Source organism: Cryptomeria japonica, chromosome 6, assembly GCF_030272615.1.
Source record: "Cryptomeria japonica chromosome 6, Sugi_1.0, whole genome shotgun sequence".
In the NCBI taxonomy this organism is placed as follows: Eukaryota; Viridiplantae; Streptophyta; class Pinopsida; order Cupressales; family Cupressaceae; genus Cryptomeria; species Cryptomeria japonica.
This window is the reverse complement of record NC_081410.1, coordinates 676,644,134-676,664,363: the sequence shown is the minus strand read 5'-3', so window position 1 is coordinate 676,664,363 and position 20,230 is coordinate 676,644,134. Positions and strand designations below refer to the sequence as shown.

The window sequence follows — 20,230 nt, the reverse complement described above, 5'->3', positions numbered from 1 at the left end:
CACGTTAAATCTCTAATTCATTCTAGACACCTAGTTGATCATATGACTAGTGAAAAATCTAAAATTTTATTTCAGCGTCGATTTGATTGTCACACCCAAGTAGGTTTCATTACTTACAAGTCAAGGCAAGAAAATAAAAAGAAAAAGTGCTATGCCAAATATTCATCTCAAGGCAAAAGAAAAATTATATATAAATGAAATTTCACGCATACAAAATGCGACAAAAATCTTGACTATGGGAACATGCAAATAACTCCAACAGGGCTATGAACGCATGTTGGCAATGGAGCAATATTTGAGAAAGTACAGTCTATAACCTCGTCGAAGCTCTAAAAGCTTGTTGGCAGCGAGGCTCTATTCGAGATGCTTTTGAAGTTAGAATAATCCATGTAACTAGTCATATAGGATGTTAAGGATCTTTAGTGCACACAGGAGTAGGAATTAACTCATTTGCACACACATGGGCAAAAGAAGATCAAAGTTTCAAGAACCAATGGGGAAGTTTTTCGCGTCTCCATTTGTAAATCCTAGTCACTAAGTGTGTTAATTTGGATGTTCCAAGGGACCTTAAGGATTGATTGACCCCTTATCTATGAAATGTTTTGTACCTCCAATTCAATTGGTGTATTACAAAATGCTAAACAAACACAGTCATCCTTGTTTGAATAGGAAATGCATATTGCATTAACATAGGTCATGTCAAGAATTCATTGTCTCTGCAAGCATGTTGCAGATCATCATGTCAAACAGGTTTGCACACTGGGGGCATAGCTGAAAAAATTCTAAAAAATCATATAAAGCCCTGAAAAAATCCTAAAAAACATATAAGTCCTGAAAAAGTCCTAAAAATCATATAAAGTCTTGAAAAAAAAATCCTAAAAATCAAATCTGATCCTGAAAAAATCGATCAAAAACATTCAAATATAATCCATAAAATCCAAAAACATTCAGATATAATCTGAAAATCCAAAAACATTGGGAATACATCAAAATCCAAAACCATTGGGAAAGCAAAAAATCCAAAAAACATTTTGAAAAAGTCCTGAAAAACTCAATCAAAAACATCCATATAATGTCCTGATAAAATCAACCAAAAACATTCATATATAATCCACAAAATCCAAAAACACTCAAAAATCAATCAATCAAAAAACTTGCAATAAAATGTCTCGCAAGAAACAAATACCCTAGCATAAATCCAGCAAATGCTTCGCATGAAGTTAACAAAGGATACGACTATCCAGTCAAAAATTTGCAATCAACTGATCAAACTATCTTATCAATCGTATCATATCCATATCAAGTGATCATTATCTTGTCTTAAACAGAAGAGGAGACACTCAAAATCAGACAGGTCAGTCTTAAATGGGGTCTGCAACTTTCTGAGATCAAACATTATCAACCATCACATCAAGCAACTGAGAACGAAGGCACAAGGTCAGTATAGCTGTTGAATTTTGTCCAGGTCAATCTTTATCTTTTATCATTTGGCGACAGATCATGTTCCCATGCTACTCAAGGATGTCCACAAGTGACTAGAGGAGCCATGATGGGCATCATCTTTTTCTTTATTTGATGTTTGTGGTGTGAACCGATGAAGTTCTAGGGAAATTTCTCTAGTGGGTGTCTGTGATAGAAGCATTCAGCTAGTGAATGCCACACATACCTCGACCCCTAGTGTATTTCCCATAATGGAGGGGTTCACTCCTTGTTTGCTATGTGTTTGTTTCTTCAATGAGATATCTTTACATCTTGGCTCCTTATACCCTGATGTGCTAAGCTTCATTATTCAATAATAAGGCTCAGTGATGAATATATATTGTGCAATAAATAATGACACAGGTTCGTGATTCAATCATTTTCATTCTCATCTCATATGTTATTGATAATTTGTTGATTTCTCATCTTCTTTCTAAATAATTTTCTTTTCTAACATTATTCTTTCATCAATCTCTTCAATAATTTCTCTTACTAACATTTCTTCAAGATACATCTGAGTTAAAAGAATATTCTGGCATTATCGTACAAAAACAAAAATTGCATCCATATAGTTAAAATTACATCCATATAGTTTTAAGTTCCATTCATTAATCATTACATTCACAAATCATGTAGAAACCATTGCATTCATAAACATCATTCATAAATCATATAGACATGCATTTCATAACTCATAGCATCATATAACATACATGAAAAACAAGGCATAATAGACCGTCGTCAAAAAATTGCATATCATATATATAACTCAAAAATGATAATGTGTCTGAATACAATAAGCATAAACAAGCCTGAATGCTCAGATAACATGATCTAAATGTTTCAACTGACACTGCCACTGTCAACAGGTGGATCCTGCCCACTAGATCCTTCCCCAGGATGTCGAGGTGGACCCATGACACCACCACTATTGGTCCTCTGTGTAGAACTCCTACTGGAACCAGAATGACCTCTAACCTCACTAAATCTAGAAGCTCTCTCTCCCTCAGGTACAGTGTCATACTAGAGTTGTCGATAATAAAAAGCCTCATATGCAGCGTAATAGAGTATGTCAGACTGTCTGTGTGCATCAGTACCTGGAGCAAAATGCTAATCATAAGCATCCTGAATCATTTGTGACCGTCTAACTGCCTCATCTCTCTCCCTTTGGAGACAATCTCTCTCAGTCTCTAATGCACCATAGTCTTCGCAGAATACCTCCCGCTCAGCATCTCGTCATTGCCTAAGTCTGGCAACCTCATCCTCTAGACTCTGAATGCGCACTCTGAGAATCTGCAGATCATCCTCATCTCCATCACCACCCTCTCCTCCTCCCCCCTCTGCAACAAGCACGTCCTCTAGCTCTGGCATATCATCATCATCCCCGTCCTCACAGCTTGATGACTCTGAAGAATCATCATCATCTTTGTTGCTCATAGACTCGGTGTCTCCACCAATGTCTACGTCCTCATCTCCTCCCTCCTCTCCTCACCCTCCCTCCTCTCCTTCATCATCTCCTCTCCTCTCTCCCATTTTGATCCTCAGTCGCTATCTAGGATGTTGTATCTATTGCGCTGTGATCGAAACAGTCGAATCAGTCAGTGGAATAAGCCTATGTCTGGCCCACCATGCATCATACTCAGGAGTAGTCCCTGGATCTTCCGCACCTGCACTCCAACCCCACTATAATTCCTGAAGAGCATCAAACTCGACAGTTGCCACATGTGATTGTATGCATACACCCCAATCAGAAACCTCACGAGAAACACACGCAAAGTATGATGTAACATAAGGTGTCACTTGTATCTCTCCAAACTATCTGAGTACCCGTCCTGAAAGAGACATCTCAATAATCCTCCGAGTCTCAATAGTCCTCCCAATCAGATATATATGTTGTCTGCAGAAAGGCAAGTGTTGTGCATCATCTACCCAACCAGGGCAATCTAAATATGGTCTCTAAATGAAATGATGCAAGATATCAAGTTGATGTCGTCAGTACAAGGTGTTGCCCAAACCCCTGTGTCTAATACTAGGTGTCTATCTGAACACATAGGGCTCATTAGACTACAAGTCAACATGAATAACTGGTCTCGAGATAGAAATGTGCTCCCATGCCCAAGTATGGAGCAAGGTCACACCACAACTAATCGATCGGTATCCCAGGTATACAATGTCGTGCATTAGATAATAAACCATGGCTAAAAGACAAGGACCCCAATCATATACTCGACGATGAACAATCATATCATGGAGCACTCTGCCCCATCCAAATGGAAATCCATGACCTCATATGTCAGGAATCAACAAACCACCTACAATACTACACAATACTATAGTAAGATCATCATAGTCCAAGCAAGCCCAAGGGATATCATAATGACCACTGATCTGTAAATCCTGCCCCCCACACTCAAAAAGGGCACACAGTCCAGCAATGCCATCGTCATGATCATATACAACTCTCGCACCATGAATGGGAATATGCAGTATACGCCAAACATCCTCTAAGGTAATGGATGCATCACTAGTAGGAAGATGGAAGGAACATGTCTCGGAATGTCACCGCTCTACTAAAGTTGTAATCAAGGCCCTGTTGGCCGTAACCTCTGGCAAATGTAAAACATGATATAAACCTAGATGTCGGATATGTGCAATCTCCTCATCAAGTAAATCACCTCAAAGATCAAGTCCACTGGGTCTGCTCTGTCAGCAGTATAACATTCCAATATTCTCTTGCACAAAGAAAATATTGAAAATGTTAGATATCGAATAATGCGATTACAAAAAATTATCAAACGCATGACAAAAACTTTAATTATCAACAAATGTGTGAAGTTAAATACTTATGTGTGACATTTAACACTATTGCAGTACAATTAATGCTTATGCATAACAACTGCAACAGATGCGTAGCATTTACAACTAGTGCATGAACAGATAAGCGAATGTGTAACTCTAAGCAGTTATTGGTGACACTTAAGCTTTTGCGGTACATTTATAGCATTTGTGTGACACTTAGTGCCAATATATTAAAACCGACAGGCATATGCGTGAAGAATAAAAATTAGCTCTCTGGAAAAAAATTGAAAAATTGCAAAAAAAAAAGGCAAAAATTAGGAAAAAATTTAGAAAAATACCATGCCGCCAGTCCCCGGAGGTCTCTGATAAGAACGTACTTAGTCAAACAAGTGCACTCATGCCCTATAGCCAACCATGATGATCAAATACTCGCAGGAAAGCAAAAAAACTCGCAAGGGTCTCTAAGAACTCACCACAATGCAAATGAGCAAATGAGCAAATGAAAAGCTAAAATCTCTATTTATAGCTCAAAATTAGGGTTTTTTTTCACTCTGACACCCATGGTCTCCATCAACTTCAAACAGCTCGTAGGCTACTCAAACGATCTCAAAAATGCACGAAACTTCAAATGATTGCTCATACTTATATCGAAAATATGGTCTCAATTTCTGAATTTTTCGACCACCTTTTCTGAGGGGGCATATTTACACTATACAGTGGTAGCAAGGCATACTGAGGCATAATTTTTTTTGTTTTCTTTTAAAAAACGTCGTCTGACATTGTCTCAAAGAGGGGCAAATGTAGACACCTAAAAATGTCTCATTGATCATGTACTAATTATTCGTCTAAATTGATTAAATAATTCTTTAATTGTTTAATTAAGTTAATTAATCTTATTCTTCTAATTCATATTTCCTCATCATCTTACTAATTAATTCATTTTTAATTCTATCATCGTTTAATCATTTAATCATTTTCTAATGATTAATTAAATGTTTATTATTTAATTAATTCTGATTAATTCCCCAATTTAAATAATTTTTATTATTTAAATTAATGAATTCTCAATTTCTATCTATAATCATTTGATCGGTTAACCCTTCTCTAAATATTCATTGCATATTTATTATTTAATTAATTGTGATTTTAATCCTTTAATTTAAATAATCTTTATTATTTAATTAAATTCAATTTCTAAATAATTAAATAGTTTCTTTAACTTATTTAATTAACTAATTATTTCCTCTAATTCCAATTCCAATTCCCCAAATTCTAATTTCATTTAATTTCATTAATTCTTCTAATCTCATTTAATTTCATATTTCTTCCAATTCCAAATACATGTGCATGATCTCCAAAATCAAATTGAAAATCAAAGTCAAGTTCTAAATATATTCAAATAACAAATTGAATGTAAAATAAGTTCAATATATGAATTAATTCTCATGCAAAGATCAAATTGAAAATCCAAGTAAAGTGCAAGCACATGCTAAATTAATTAAATCATTGTCTCTTCAACCTCTATTTCTATCTTTTAGTTAGTTTTTTCTAAATAAAGCTCTCAATCAGCTTTCAATCAGTTAACTATTTCCTCATCTTTATTTCCTCCAATCATTCTTTTTCATCTTTCAGACAACTTTTTCTCAATTAGTTAACTCAATTTATCTATTCAATCTATTATGTTCCACTTCTAAATTAGTAGTTCAACTATCAATCGGCATGTGAGCTCACCTGAGTTCCACCTCTTGGTCAATTTGTTCCACCTTTCAATCAATCCTCTCCAATAATCTATAAATTGAGCATTCAATCTCCATTTTCAATAATCACGAAGTTTGAATCTTTGTGTCATTTGCAGGTTGCCAGCGCGATATCTAAGATCCACCATACCACAAAGAGGAGAAGAGCAATGGAAGTTATACACAGTCTTGGAATAGGGGGAATTGATTGATTTTAATTATATTCTTGTTTCTTGCTTCTGTGTTATTCTGTTGTTTGTTTGTTTGAATTCTAATTAGAATAAGGATTCATGATTTCCTTGGTATTCCTAGTTTATTTTACATTTCATGAATTTTAGCATGTGACAGAAATCACTAATGCATGCATCTTGGTCTTCCTCGCTAGATATATCATGAAAAGGGGGGAAGGTACTCGAGCAAATCGTCATCACAACATAAAAAAAAGTATGACTCGATATTAAGCTCATGAAAGTCAATATCACTCATCATTATAAAAGTATAATCCACATTAACATGGAAAATTGACATGATTAAAGTATCAAAAAGGGGAGAAAACAAAATCACAAGTTCCATGAAGGATTAAAAGTTGCACACAGAAAAATAATTCACCATTCTTAAGGTAGAAAGACATGATTTCATCAAAGATCAAAAGATTAGATGTAAAAAATTGTAAGAACACATTGAAATCTTTAATATAGGCATGAATGAAGACCAATGACATTCCATGACTCAAATTTAACAACAAAATGCCTAAAAATAAGTATCCACAATCAATCTAGGGTTAAGCCCTATATAATGTGTTAAACGCACAAGGATCCATCAAATTTGGAAAATAAAGAGAAATTTGTCACTAACATATTTGAAACTTGGAGAAAGAAATAAAACCCAACCTTAAAGGATGAGTGTGTAGGGTTCACAAAAAACTAGGGCAAAAAGACAAACCATGTAGTTTAGATTAAATAATCTAAATAGACATGATAATTCAATCAATGTAATTAGACCCTAAAATAATATAAGTTGAATCTAAAGTACTAAGACAAATAAATAGAAATGATAGATGAAAGTCAAAAGGGACTAGGATTTCTCTACAAGTCAATGTGATGATTATGACTACATTGACAACTATTATAGAAACCTATAAACTAGAAACTAATATTGGATATAGAATTAGGCCTCGCCACTAGCATCTAAGCTTTTAAGTGTGTGGGACTAATTGTAGCCCCCAATTCGGTTCAACTAACATAATTTTGTTCTAGGTGGCATGATTTCATTCGAGGCAAAATTAATATTTCTAACTCCAAAAAATATCTATTTGGATGCATACTTATGTTTGGAAAATCGTGTTGTGCTAAAAGCATCTATGTACAAACAAAAGAATAAATAGATTGCTTAATGGCAATCAAGTAAATATGTTAACTTACAATATTGAAAGAGAATAAGGGGCGATGGATGTCAAATAGGTGGTCTAGGACAAACTAGGTGTGATGTAACCTAAGTGATGATGCAAGATGATTATAAAGAATTCCATTATTGATAATTGATATAGCAACAAAATGGGAAGTGAGATGATTATGGAGTTATGTCCAAAGCCAATTAAGACTAATACAAACTAAGACTAATGCTAATCAACATGATGCTATGTGAAGTGAGATATTATTTTGTGATCATTTTATGATTGAAATATTTGTCTATAAATACTCAACCCTAAACACATATTTCAACTTTTTGACACCCATATCTAAGGTAAATTATTATATCTTGATATTGTTGGTCTTTGAATTAGAAAAAAAAAACAGTTTTGAATTTGGGAAGATTATAGCCAATCATATCCAAGGGAAAATAAAATAGATACAATTCAAAGCAAGAGAGGAAGTGTTTTAGAAATTAGATAAATGATGGTTTGATATGGATGATTTTGCATAACATGGTGAGTGGATCATGTTTAGTATTGATGAGTGCACTAAAAAGGGCAAAATAAGTGTCAAAATCAATCATTGAAGACATCTATAAGTAGCATAAAACTTAGAAGTAAGTAGTGATGTATTTTTCTCCTCTTAATAATGAGATCTACTCTTGGATCGAAATACATTACCCTTGAAGACCACAAGCTAAGTGAAGAGATTGGAACCACTTGCACGCATCCTTCCAAATAAATAACACCCAATCCATCAATGTATATGCTAAATCCTAACAAGACATAGTGAGCTTTTCTTTCTCCTTTGACATAGTTGTAGTGTCATAAATTGTATCCGTATACAATTTCATCCTTGCTTAGCCCTCACCTTGGCATCCTAACCTCTAGTGCTCAATGTATGCCTCGAAGGTGCTCATACCATCTTGAAATCTAAATTTTCAACTCCTCACCTAGCCTTTGTCCCATCTCGACTCCTGATTGACAAGACCAGGAGACCTTGGGCACCCTAGTCCTCCCAATCAGGACCCAAAATAGGAGCTCACAATGGTTACTTGATGTGGGCAAGAAATTTATATTTGTGTCGACCTGCTCTGAAAATTTAAACATTTGACACACAATTAGATATAAAAAGAAGCCTACCCCCTCATTTGGTAACTAGAAATGAGAAAGGAAATCATAAGTGAGCTCAAAATTACACTCTAGCAAGATCAATTCAAGCCTATATGAGTAAGCATTGAAGGAGAAGGTGAAGTCAAGATCAAACATTCATGTTCAAACATCCATGATCAACCTTCTATGAAGACATTTCACACCTTTTCAAGAAAACTTCATCAAGGTATCAAGTTCAAGCATTTTCAAATCAAATATAGTCTTTCCCTCATACAGAAACCATACTATTTCAATTTCATTTCAATTATCAACTCAATTCAAGGTTAATACCTCAACCAAGGTTTGACCTAAGGAAAACCCCATCAACCAAACCTATTTCCTTCTTTCTATGTGCAAGGAATTGTCTAAGGAGTTGCGAGCAAGGAATCAGGTAGTGTGGATGATGACAATCAAAATCAAATTTTTAAGGCACGAAAGGCTCCCCTCAATCCCAAGAATTTATGGCAGTCTTCCAACAATGAATTCTATGAGTTATCTTAATCCAGAAATCATCCAGTCTAATGGCCCTCAATATCCAAACGACTAGGACGACCTACTCCCCTTGGTCCCAACAATTTAGCCTTAATCTTCAATCATACATTCTGATTCATTTTCCCTCCTCGGATCTCAGTTTATAGCTCTACATGATATCTAGAACATTTCGTTATTGTTGTTTTATGTCAGTTCTTCATTGTTTATCCTAGATCTAGCATTGCAAATTAACCCTAATTCAAATTCAATTTCAACTCAAACAAGGGAAGAATTAACCTAATCTGAATTCAATCCTTTTAAGACTGGGTCAATCAAGTTCAATTTCGTTCCCTTAATGTAAGGTGATCTCGTGAATATTAGTGGCTTTATCAACCTAAATGGTGAAACTCTAATTTTCACCACCTTACAATAGCATAAAAATCTCATCGTAAAGCAACCACTTCATCCACTTGCTCATGGAGGCCTAATTTAGTATCCATAATCCCTTCTGCTTAACTCTCAAATAATTCATTAAATCTAATTCTACTCTGAAGAATTAAAAACACATAGGATATAGGTCTAATCATTGTATTATACTAGCATACTTATATTTTGACAAATCTATGTAAAATACACCAAGATATATCATTTCTGAAAAGATTGAACCTTCACTATAATTGAGCCATCTTGATACCTATCTCTTTAACAAAAAAATTAACAAAACCAAAACGTACTTAAATCAATCCAAATGTTTTACCAAAATGAAATGCATATACATGGTCAATCACTTGGTTGGAATGCAAAACAGATACAAAATTGAATAATATTTTAAAAAATAAAAAATAATCATATGAATGTTTGTCAAAGCCATGATTTAATGTCATCGCAATCACGTAGAACACGATCGATGTGAATATAAAGAGCAAATGTTTGGTGAATTTTGATGCAACTGATATTCCTCACAAAAACTTCAAGGAATGAATGAATGTTTTTTATAATGTCCATGAGGCCAAACAGCCTATGGGACCCACGAATAGCTAGCAAAGAAAAGTATGCAAAGAATAAAAATTTGTCTGCTAATCCTCCTTTTCCTTTTCCTTCTACACCTTGGATCTTAAACTGTGTAACTTGATCAAGAAATCTATGACTCTTTATCTTTTCTTCTTCAAACAGATCTCTCAAGGTGTTTACATTTAGTGTGTCAATGTAGTGGATCCGAATATCCTTGTAAAATGGGCATTCCATGATGTAGTGCCATTCTGTTTCCACTACCCCTTGGGTGCAATATCTACAATTTCTATATGCCCACTCCTGTTCAGGTATCATCCATCCTCCAGTTTCACATCTAAGTAGATATGAGTTGGTTCTAATCTAAGCAATTAACATTTTAGCTTTCCATTTTATATCCATTCCTATGTAATTCTTTTGTATATGAGCAATTAACATTTTAGCTTTCCATTTTATATTCATTCCTATGTAATTATTTTGTGTAATTCAAGTGTGAGAGTTACCAATCAACCATGCATAAACGATAAATCACAGCTAATGATAGATGAATTCCTAAATGAGTAGCCCATTTTTCATAACTACAAATGGAACAAGCCCCACCATTAACAAGGCAATCTCAATTGACATTGATAATCAATCAATTCCTTTAAAATGTGAATTGCAAAACCATGTGTAGAACTTCAACCTCAAGAAGAATTGAATAAAATCCATGTAGGGCAAATCAGATTTAGCAAACCCAGATGATAGGAGAGCACCATTAAAGAAAAATCAGGCACTTCATTCTTGTCAAAGAACCACTATCATGGCAAAACCACAAATAAAAAGACATTTATAATCAATAGCTAGAGATTAAAATTTCAATTCCGATATCTTAAATGCCAATGCAAGGTCCACAAAGCAGAGAGCTACAACTAGAACAGCAGCAAAGCTTGGGCGACCCACAGCCAAAGCTATTCCAAAATTCCATTGGCTGCAGGTTCTGATAGATCTTTTCTCATGAATGGATATGGAAACATCTAGGGTTTGTGTTTGAGGCTGCCTGTTGAGCCAAAAAATCTTCACGCAACAATAATGTTGCGTCTATTACATTGAACATATCTTAAATAATGATAGAATTCCATGAATAGTTATGCGACTCTTCCAATACCGTCAGTTTGCGGTTGCATGTAACGCCCTACCTTCTTTAAGTGCAGATTTCAACCGCCAATGATAGTGAAATGCACGTCACATTAAAACACGTCTGAGTTTTGTCTACACAATCTTTTCTCCGTGTTGTGGCTGTAAGAACGCCTCTCGGCATAATGAGAATAGTTAATGGAATTGTGTAAATTATTGACAAAGTCAAATGATGTGGTGACAACATTGCAAAACTATCAATAGAGCTGAGGATATGAAGAGTGTCTTTCAAATGACCTAATATATGTGCCCATCCAACCCTGCAAACTAATATTCTATTGAAAATAACAGCATATTGATATCACTACCCTCCTTTGTTTTAATAAGGATATCTGGATTTCATTTGACCAATGTGCGTACTGCCTATCCCTTGAACTAGGAGAGCACCGAATTGAAATGACCATTTTGGGGACGCTAGGTGTAAATGATTGGTACCTAAGATACAATGGTTTTACTCTAATAAATGAGACCACTCCATTAATGTTATATGCATGCCCTGTAATCACTTAGGGTCTATTGAAAATTAGCAGCATTATTGACATTCATATCACTACCCTCCCTTGACTAAATAAGGATGTCAAGATATCATTTGTTTAAATTTTGCTTACAAATCAGTCTCTAGGAATGGAAAGAAGATACTAATGCTACATCCAAGAAAACAAAAGGAAATCATGCCACTCATAGTTGCATCGATTCTGAACTATCAAGGAATCTTTGAGAGTTGATGAAACACCATGAGAAGACATGATAAGCTGCGGGATTATAATGCCAGTCCCTCTAAACGTTTGAGCTAGGTAGATTGCAAGAGTCATTACTATAGTTCTTTGCATCTCCTTTGAAATAATCTCTAGATCTTGAGTTTTTATTTCAACCTGCAATATTGTAATGTCCCCTTATGAAATAGGGACAATTAACTTGCAAAGATGAATTGCAAGAGACTTCTTTCCTTTAAGTCTCAAATATCACTATGAATTATGATTTATTATACCACTTTGAATGTTAAACTGTGCAATTGATAAGATTATATATAAATGATAATATTATTCAAAGAAAGATATATGTATATTGAATGTTGATCACTGCCATATCTAATATAAACTGATACAATTATGCAAGGGTGATCTTGATGTTAGCCTTGTCTGATTTGACAATGGAAAATATGCTATTTTGTCTTCCAATCGCCTATAACGATGAATTGCTATTTCTAATTACAATCCTTGAAAATGTGCAATGTGGATATATGATGTTAATATTACTTGTAACAATATGTTGCTATTTCAGATCTGAATATGTATACTTGCAACAATGATGATGATGCTGTTTCAAATATGGTCGACATGCACTTGCAACAATGGTAATGATGCCATTTCTAATGTAGTTGGTTTACACTTGCAACAATGGTGCTGTCTCTAATTGATACCTTTGATTTATGCAACCGAATTATTCCCATAGGCTGATGCTCTGCGAGCAGATCCAATAAAGGATACAAGAGATAAAAATAAGTTTCCAAAGAGTGTGGGATCCTTATTAAATATGTCATGATACTAAGCGGTTGTGTCTCTTGATCTGGAATAGATATATCCTTTCCTTAATTGTGACTCTTCATGAATAATGGTTACTTATACAAATCGTACTTGTTATTCCTAATCGCTGCCCTTAACCTTCCACATAATAATTGTTTGTAAACATACACCATTCAAAATCGTATCTTTCTATGTAGACTAGTTCGCACCTATAGGGAATATCAAAATGCATCTTTAAAGAGTAGTCAACTAGTCACTTAATTAAAACGCACCCCTTGAATGATTAGTCAGCATCTTAATGCCACCCCGTGTTAACTATGTTTCTTGTCTTTTAGTTGTTTCTTTAAAATAATACATTTTATCTTGGTTACAGTCATACAATAACTCTTCATCATTGCTTCGTGAATATAATTTTCACATCCTTTATTTTAGTAGCTGCTTATCGTCTTGTAAATTCTGAAACAGTACCATCGTTGCCTTGTCAAAGTCGTTCACATAAAATTGATTGTCTAAACTGAATAAGCATAATGTTCTGACCACCACATTCAATTGTTTAATCATTGTATGTTCTTCATTATTTCTGTTTTATCCTTCCATTGAATTGCTACTCTTTAATCAAATAGCTATGCATACAAATACATGGGTAGATATTATTTGATATTATGGATCGCTGCATACATGGAGATTGGCTGTCTTGGTCATTGTGTATTCGTTCGTAAAGTATCTTCATTGGTAAAGATAATATAAGGAGCTTCCTTGTTGGCTTGTTTGGTTTGGGGACATCACAAATATGCACTTGAAAGAGAGGAGTGATACATCATTGCATTGTGAGAAACAACCCACAAAGCTTGAATGGAACGTGTGAGCCAATACGGAGGAGAATATTAAAAGGATAATTGACCTCTTTGTGCCCTTTGGCATAATAGTCTGGATGGTCAAGCCATTAAAATACAAAGATGATGGTTATGAGTTTGAAACAAAATTAACATGCTGGCTCCCCGCCTCCCTGTCCCCTTCTCTTCCCCCCTCCCCCCACACGAGTGGGACCTCTATAGGCAGGACCACAGGGTTACTAGGATTTGCCCCACATTTCAACACCTTCTAAGCGGGCACCAGGTCACTGGGCCACTGATTCCCTTTGTATCAAAAAATTATAATAACTGAATCTTTGTTGTTGGATACTAATTCTTATAACCAAATTATCGGAATTCGTATTGACAAATTGTTTTCTATACACCTTTGTCTTCTTCATTTCTGCCACGGTTGAGGAATTGATACACAAGGATCAATGTATTTCACTTTTAGTTGAGAAAAAAATGCTTGGACCCTAAAGATCGATGAGAGATGATTTCAATGAGGTTTGATCAATCTGCATCTTTTTTGAAGAGATGAGTTTAGAGGAGCACTCAGTTTGTAAATGTCATTTATGTTGGAGAAGAGATTGACTGAGATTGAATGATCTGGAGTTGATGTTTTTTTGTGCGCAAAATCGCAAAAGGAAGCAATGTCTTTGCACTGCATTTGTTTGTGCTTAGCATTGCTAGTCAAAACTCAGGTCATTTTAATCAACAATTGGTGCCAATAAAAGCTCAAGTCAATTTAACATGGCAAATGCTGGGAAGCTCAGATCATTGTTGCTGTGACAATGTGTAGTTGCTTAGATAAGTTTATATTAGACTACTGCAAATTAGTGCTTGACATAAAGTGGTAAAGTAAAAAATTGGCTTTTGTGCCTTGGTGATGAAGATCCTTCAATCTAGTTTTGGATCCAATTTTATTGGTACAATATCATTTGAGGCCAACATTTTCACTCAAATTTTCGCATATCTAAGGTTTCTATTCCTAGTTATCTTAAACAAAAAAAATTCCTATGAAGAATCTAGAAATTTCAAAATAGACTAAGTTTGTCCACTTCAGCATTACAGACATGTCCACATGTGGCTGCTTCAACGATAGAATAAAGAAGTCAATTAGTGCTCGAGAAAAAGAAAACTTTCATGCTAAAGGTAACTTACATTCCTTAGCTATATTTGTGACTCCAATTTGGTATGTTTAATCTACAATGGAGCCAGCACATTCACTTAATTATTTGTGGGTCTAAGATCAATAATCTCGGTTATCCTAAAACAAAAAGTCACTCTAAGAATCTCAGAAATTCAAAACACACCGACCCCGTTGCAATGGAATCTGGCAAATGTATCGTACCATGCAATCTCAAACATCCATGATGCTCTACACTGTCTCAATTTATTTTCTTTGTATTGCCACTTTAGTAAAATTAATGCTGGAATAGATAATTATCAACACTCGGGTAATTACTCCATAATTGGAAGTGAAAACTTAAACAAAATCAAAATTGGATCAGATTTATATATATGGTATTTTTCAAATTTATAGTCACTTAGGTTTAATCCAATACTATATTACAGAATATAATATAGATTACAAATGTCTTGATAAATTTTCAGATTGCAATGTAATATTGAATTACGCACGGTAGTATATATGAATCAGGATTTCTTTTGAAGCTGATTACACTATATATATCGAACTAATCACAGTTTGAATTATATTATTTATGTAACTGTAGATCACACAATATTCTCCACAATATCACAAACTTAGTGTATTGCAGATCGCCCACTTATGCCACAATGATATCGACTGCACTCTTAATAATAACGACTGCACTTGATAATATCAACCTCTTGTCTATTAATCGAATGGAATAGAGCCGATGATATATGCACTCTATGGTCAACATAGAGTCACGGCTCTATGTGGAACCGACATGGTTCCACATAGATTCATGACTCCTATGTGGAGCAATGACCATTGATAACCATCGATAATAATACACAATCTGTCATTTTCATAGAACCTTTTAAGTTGACAGGTCCCCCATTGCTTCACACATTCTTATATTCCTAAATAATAATTTAAATAAATTCTGTTCAATGTACTTTTAAATATTGACCGTTGCAATGGAATCTGGCAAATGTATCGTACCATGCAATCTCAAACATCCATGATGCTCTACATTGTCTCAATTTATTTGCTTTGTATTGCCACTTTAGTAAAATTAATGCTGGAAGAGATAATTATCAACACTCGGGGTAATTACTCCATAATTGGAAGTGAAAACTGGAACAAAATTAAAATTGGATCAGATTTATATATATGGTATTTTTCAAATTTATAGTCACTTAGGTTTAATCCAATACTATACTACAGAATATAATATAGATTACAAATGTCTTGATAAATTTTCAGATTGCAATGTAATATTGAATTATATGCACAGTAGTATATATGAATCAGGATTTCCTTTAAAGCTGATTACACTATATATATCGAACTATTCACAGTTTGAATTATATTATTTATGTAACTGTAGATCACACAATATTCTCCACAATATCACAAACTTAGTGTATTGCAGATCGCTCACTTATGCCACAATGATATCAACTGTACTCTTAATAATAACAACTGCACTTGATAATATTAACCTCTTGTCTATCAATCGAATGGAATAGAGCCAATGATATATGCACTCTATGGTCAACATAGAGTCATAGCTCTATGTGGAACCGACCGACTGCACTTGATAATATTAACCTCTTGTCTATCAATCGAATGGAATAGAGCCGATGATATATGCACTCTATGGTCAACATAGAGTCATAGCTCTATGTGGAACCGACATGGTTCCACATACAGTCATGACTCCTATGTGGAGCAATGACCATTGATAACCATCGATAATAATAAGCAATGTTTAATCAAATAATTTGTAATCGGTATAATTAGTGTGACCGATACTATGATTTAATAAACAACATGTAATGTCCCCTTCTCAGGCGTAATGTTTCAGTTGACCGATGGCCTATTTCGGAGACTCGTAGGCTACTCGATGGGTGAAATTAGGGTTTCCAATTTTGGAAATTGTTGTTGCTCGTGAATTAGAGTTTGGATTGCGGATTCTTTCTGGGTTTTCAAAGGGCTTTGCAGTGGTATGTCTGGCTTTGCGTTCCGAGCACTTTTTGGAATTTACTATTTTTAGTAAATTCTATTTCTGGCAGTGGTCCTGATTATTTCGACACAGTTGGTTCTCTTCTTCAGTTGGTTCAGTTGGCTTCGTCACTTTTGGCCTTGGGATGTTTTTGGAGAGATAAGTTCATTTCATTTAAATAATGTTATGTTTTAATGTTATATTTTAAAGTTGACCCCTTGGCCTAGCTTCATCACTTCAAGTTGTTTCAAAAGGTGGTCTTCAAGGGTGGACGCATCATGGAAGGGATTTAATATTTCCTAAGGTCTAAAATCTTGCTTTTGAAAAGGGGTGCCAACTTTATGAAGAGAAGTGAATTAAAATAAAGGGTAATTAAGCTTTTAAAAGTGGCGCCATCTCTTGGAGGAAAATTCAAATGTGAAATTAGGGTGCACTTTCTAGAAGCCTCTAGAGATCCCTTGTTAAGCTTATAAATGGAGGCCTCTTCCCTTCATTTGGCATCTTATGTCTATTGTAATGTTACTCTGCCGGAATGTTATTGGGGTTGCTTCGAGGAATGAATGCCTCCTAGCCTTGGAATTGCTTCTTGCTTGAAAGATAGCAACTAGTGGTGATTTAGTGTAGCTGTGAGAGTTTGTAGTGGGGATTGCATTGTAGCTTGAGTTGTGCTTGAAGTTCAATTATTTGCATTTCATTTCATTTTCGGGAGTCGCGATTAGCAGGTCAAATTTGTAGTTTCACTCATATATTTCAAAATAAAAACATATTCATTCTGGGTATTGCATATTTCCTCTTGTTTTGGCTGGGCGCTCCTTTGTGCAAATTTGCAGATTCTAATATTAAGTGTTTAATTTTATAGAGAAGAATCGCCATGCTTGCCTGGCATCACTGTTGGAAATTGCCTTGGGGTTTGTGATAAATAATTTGTTGGGTTAATGTCTGATTTCTTGGTATTGGTTGGGTCGCCTCCATAGGAAGCCATTGCTTTTGGTTTTGGGTCATTCGGACTAGTATGGAGAGAGTAATGAGTATTTTAGTGATTCCATGTGTTGCTGATTAAGCATTTCACGTGCAGGTCTGTCATAAATCAGAATATTAAGATTGATCCTTGAGTAGAAATTCTTGGACTTATCATTTTTGTTAAGCCCGGGAGAGCCTTCTATATTGTTACAGCATTGTAAAGTCTTAATCCTATGATCTTGGCAAGCATTTACTATCATATTGTAAGCTGAACAGCAGTACTGGCAGCATTTCTTCTCATTTTCATTTCACGCTTGTTATTTACATTTAATTCCATTTCTAAGTTCTTAGCATCTCCATTCCAACCCTGGGTTTGAAAGCACATGCTTGGTGTCGAGTTTTCCTTTCAGCAGTTGTAATTGTAAAGATCCTCTGACCATATGTTAGTCCATCTTGGGCACATTCTTGGTTAGAGTTGCTTTCAGCATGCACCAAGATCCTTTGACCATATGTTAGTCCATCTTGGGCACATTCTTGGTTAGAGTTACTTTCAGAATGCTTTAAGACCCTCTGACCATATGCTCACGCCTTGCCCAACCCGGGATCTTGGTGTACATTCTTGGTTAGAGTTGTTTTCCGCATCGTTTTGGCTTAAGTGCTAACCCTAACGGATGTGTGTTGCATTACTCTTTGTAATTGAAAAATTGAAAAAATTGGTCTGGGATATTTCACAACATTTAATCATCGCACTTGCTAATCGATATACAAATATAATCGATACTATGTATAATCCGATTGTCATATAGATGATTATGGAGCAAATCAATCATCATATAATATTGTTATCTGTGATCAGAATACAGATATTCAGTGAAGTACGATCAAGGGTAGGAATAAAAGAATTTATCATACAAATGTCTAAGGCCGTTAGGCCAATTAGATATTTGAACGATTAGAGTCATCCGACCATTGCTACATATTTTTCAACAAAAATGACAATTAATCAGGGAAAAAGCAAAAAGTACTTTCCATTAATACAAAGTTCTAACAGTTAGAAGATACAAATTGAACAAAACTAGAAATAATCATGCATATCTGTGAAGAAGAATGAGCATTTAACCAATGCTAGCTTTTGCTCAAAAAAATGCATTTTTACATAAAATAATTTATAAAGCATAAAGGAAAACGTTAACACATAAGACCCAAAACCCAGTAGCAGAATAAAATACAAATTGCAAATAAGGCCTTAACTCATTGGAGCTTCTGAAGCCAAAGATGCACATCATCAAGGAAACCTTCGTTTCCTAGAAATAAACATATCAGAATATGCAGTATTTCTTGTCACCTGCTACTCTGGTGATTGAAGGGTAAGAGTTATCAGCTTGTCACATGGAAATTTGCATCCACGGCTTCCTGAGCACTTTCCCAAACATAAATGACATGTCAAATACACTCTTCAAGTTCCATTAATGATGATTTCAGAAACAATGGGACTTCCGTCTTCAAGGAACTTCCCATTCACCTGGGACCTCTGCCTCTGTAATATATATTTGTAGAAGTTCAAATAAAACTTTTAACTAATAAATTTATGAATCTCAATTTTTAACGACAGTACATTAATCAGTAACACAGATAATCATAAAATTGACCATGCATAATCAAATTACTAACTGCAAGATGAAGATGGAAACACAAAATGAATAATAACAAGAAATCAAATGCTGAACCAAGCAAATACACCACTCACATACCCTATCAGGTGAATCCCCAGAATTTCCATTCATGAGCTTATGGTGTTCTTCTTTTGTTCTGCTGTCTTTGTCTCTGCCATTTATAGATATTAAGGGTAGTGAACCACCAGGACCAGACCGTTCCATCACTTCTGCAAGTGTAAAATATAAGCTCAGGCCAAAAGCTCTGTATGATTAAATTTATTTAAGCGCCAAGTTTAGTAGGTAAGCTAGATTGAAAGTCAATAATCCAAGGAAGCAATAGGGAAGATAAACCTTCTGGCAACTGCCGATCAACAAAGTAGACCACCAGATTAACAGTGTACCTACATATACCCCACAAGAAAAATAACAAACAATGTCTAAAATAAATTAAACTTGAACTTCAATTTGAAGTCATGCAGTTCCAAATGATAAATATAGGTGTTTAGGAAAGAAATATCAGAAGAAAACATGTACAATAAGGAAATATAGCAGGGACCATCTCTCTCACCACGCAACAACAACATCAACAGTGTAGTGCTTGCGAGAAGCTATTATCAGAAGGCTGAGTATAATGGCCACCAACCAAGCTATCTGTTTGATCCACCTGCAAAACTTAAAAAGAGACTTTTAGGATCAAAGTTCAAAGACTAAGTGTGCTATTTCCTAAATGACAATTTGTGTTTATACTTATGTGATCGATGTATACTTGTGTATGTGATCAAATTAGCTTTAATTTGATGATGTTATTGTGTCTTTAAGGTTTATTTAATAAAGGGTACATAAAA

General features: G+C 34.8%; 1 protein-coding gene across 5 annotated transcripts in view; it reads right to left on the bottom strand.

The window, feature by feature from the left end:
• Nucleotides 1-18,828: 18,828 nt before the first annotated feature.
• Nucleotides 18,829-20,230, bottom strand: part of LOC131044306 (phosphatidylinositol:ceramide inositolphosphotransferase 1) — a 90,467-nt gene continuing 89,065 nt past the window's right edge. For all 5 annotated transcript variants that reach the window (XM_057977607.2, XM_057977608.2, XM_057977609.2 and 2 more), the window contains 4 exons: nucleotides 19,954-20,049; nucleotides 19,737-19,786; nucleotides 19,482-19,612; nucleotides 18,829-19,267 (listed from right to left, as the gene is read on the bottom strand). In XM_057977607.2, coding sequence (XP_057833590.2) covers nucleotides 19,187-19,267; nucleotides 19,482-19,612; nucleotides 19,737-19,786; nucleotides 19,954-20,049 — 358 coding nt within the window. In that variant the 3' untranslated portion in view covers nucleotides 18,829-19,186. The remainder of the gene's footprint in view (nucleotides 19,268-19,481; nucleotides 19,613-19,736; nucleotides 19,787-19,953; nucleotides 20,050-20,230) is intronic.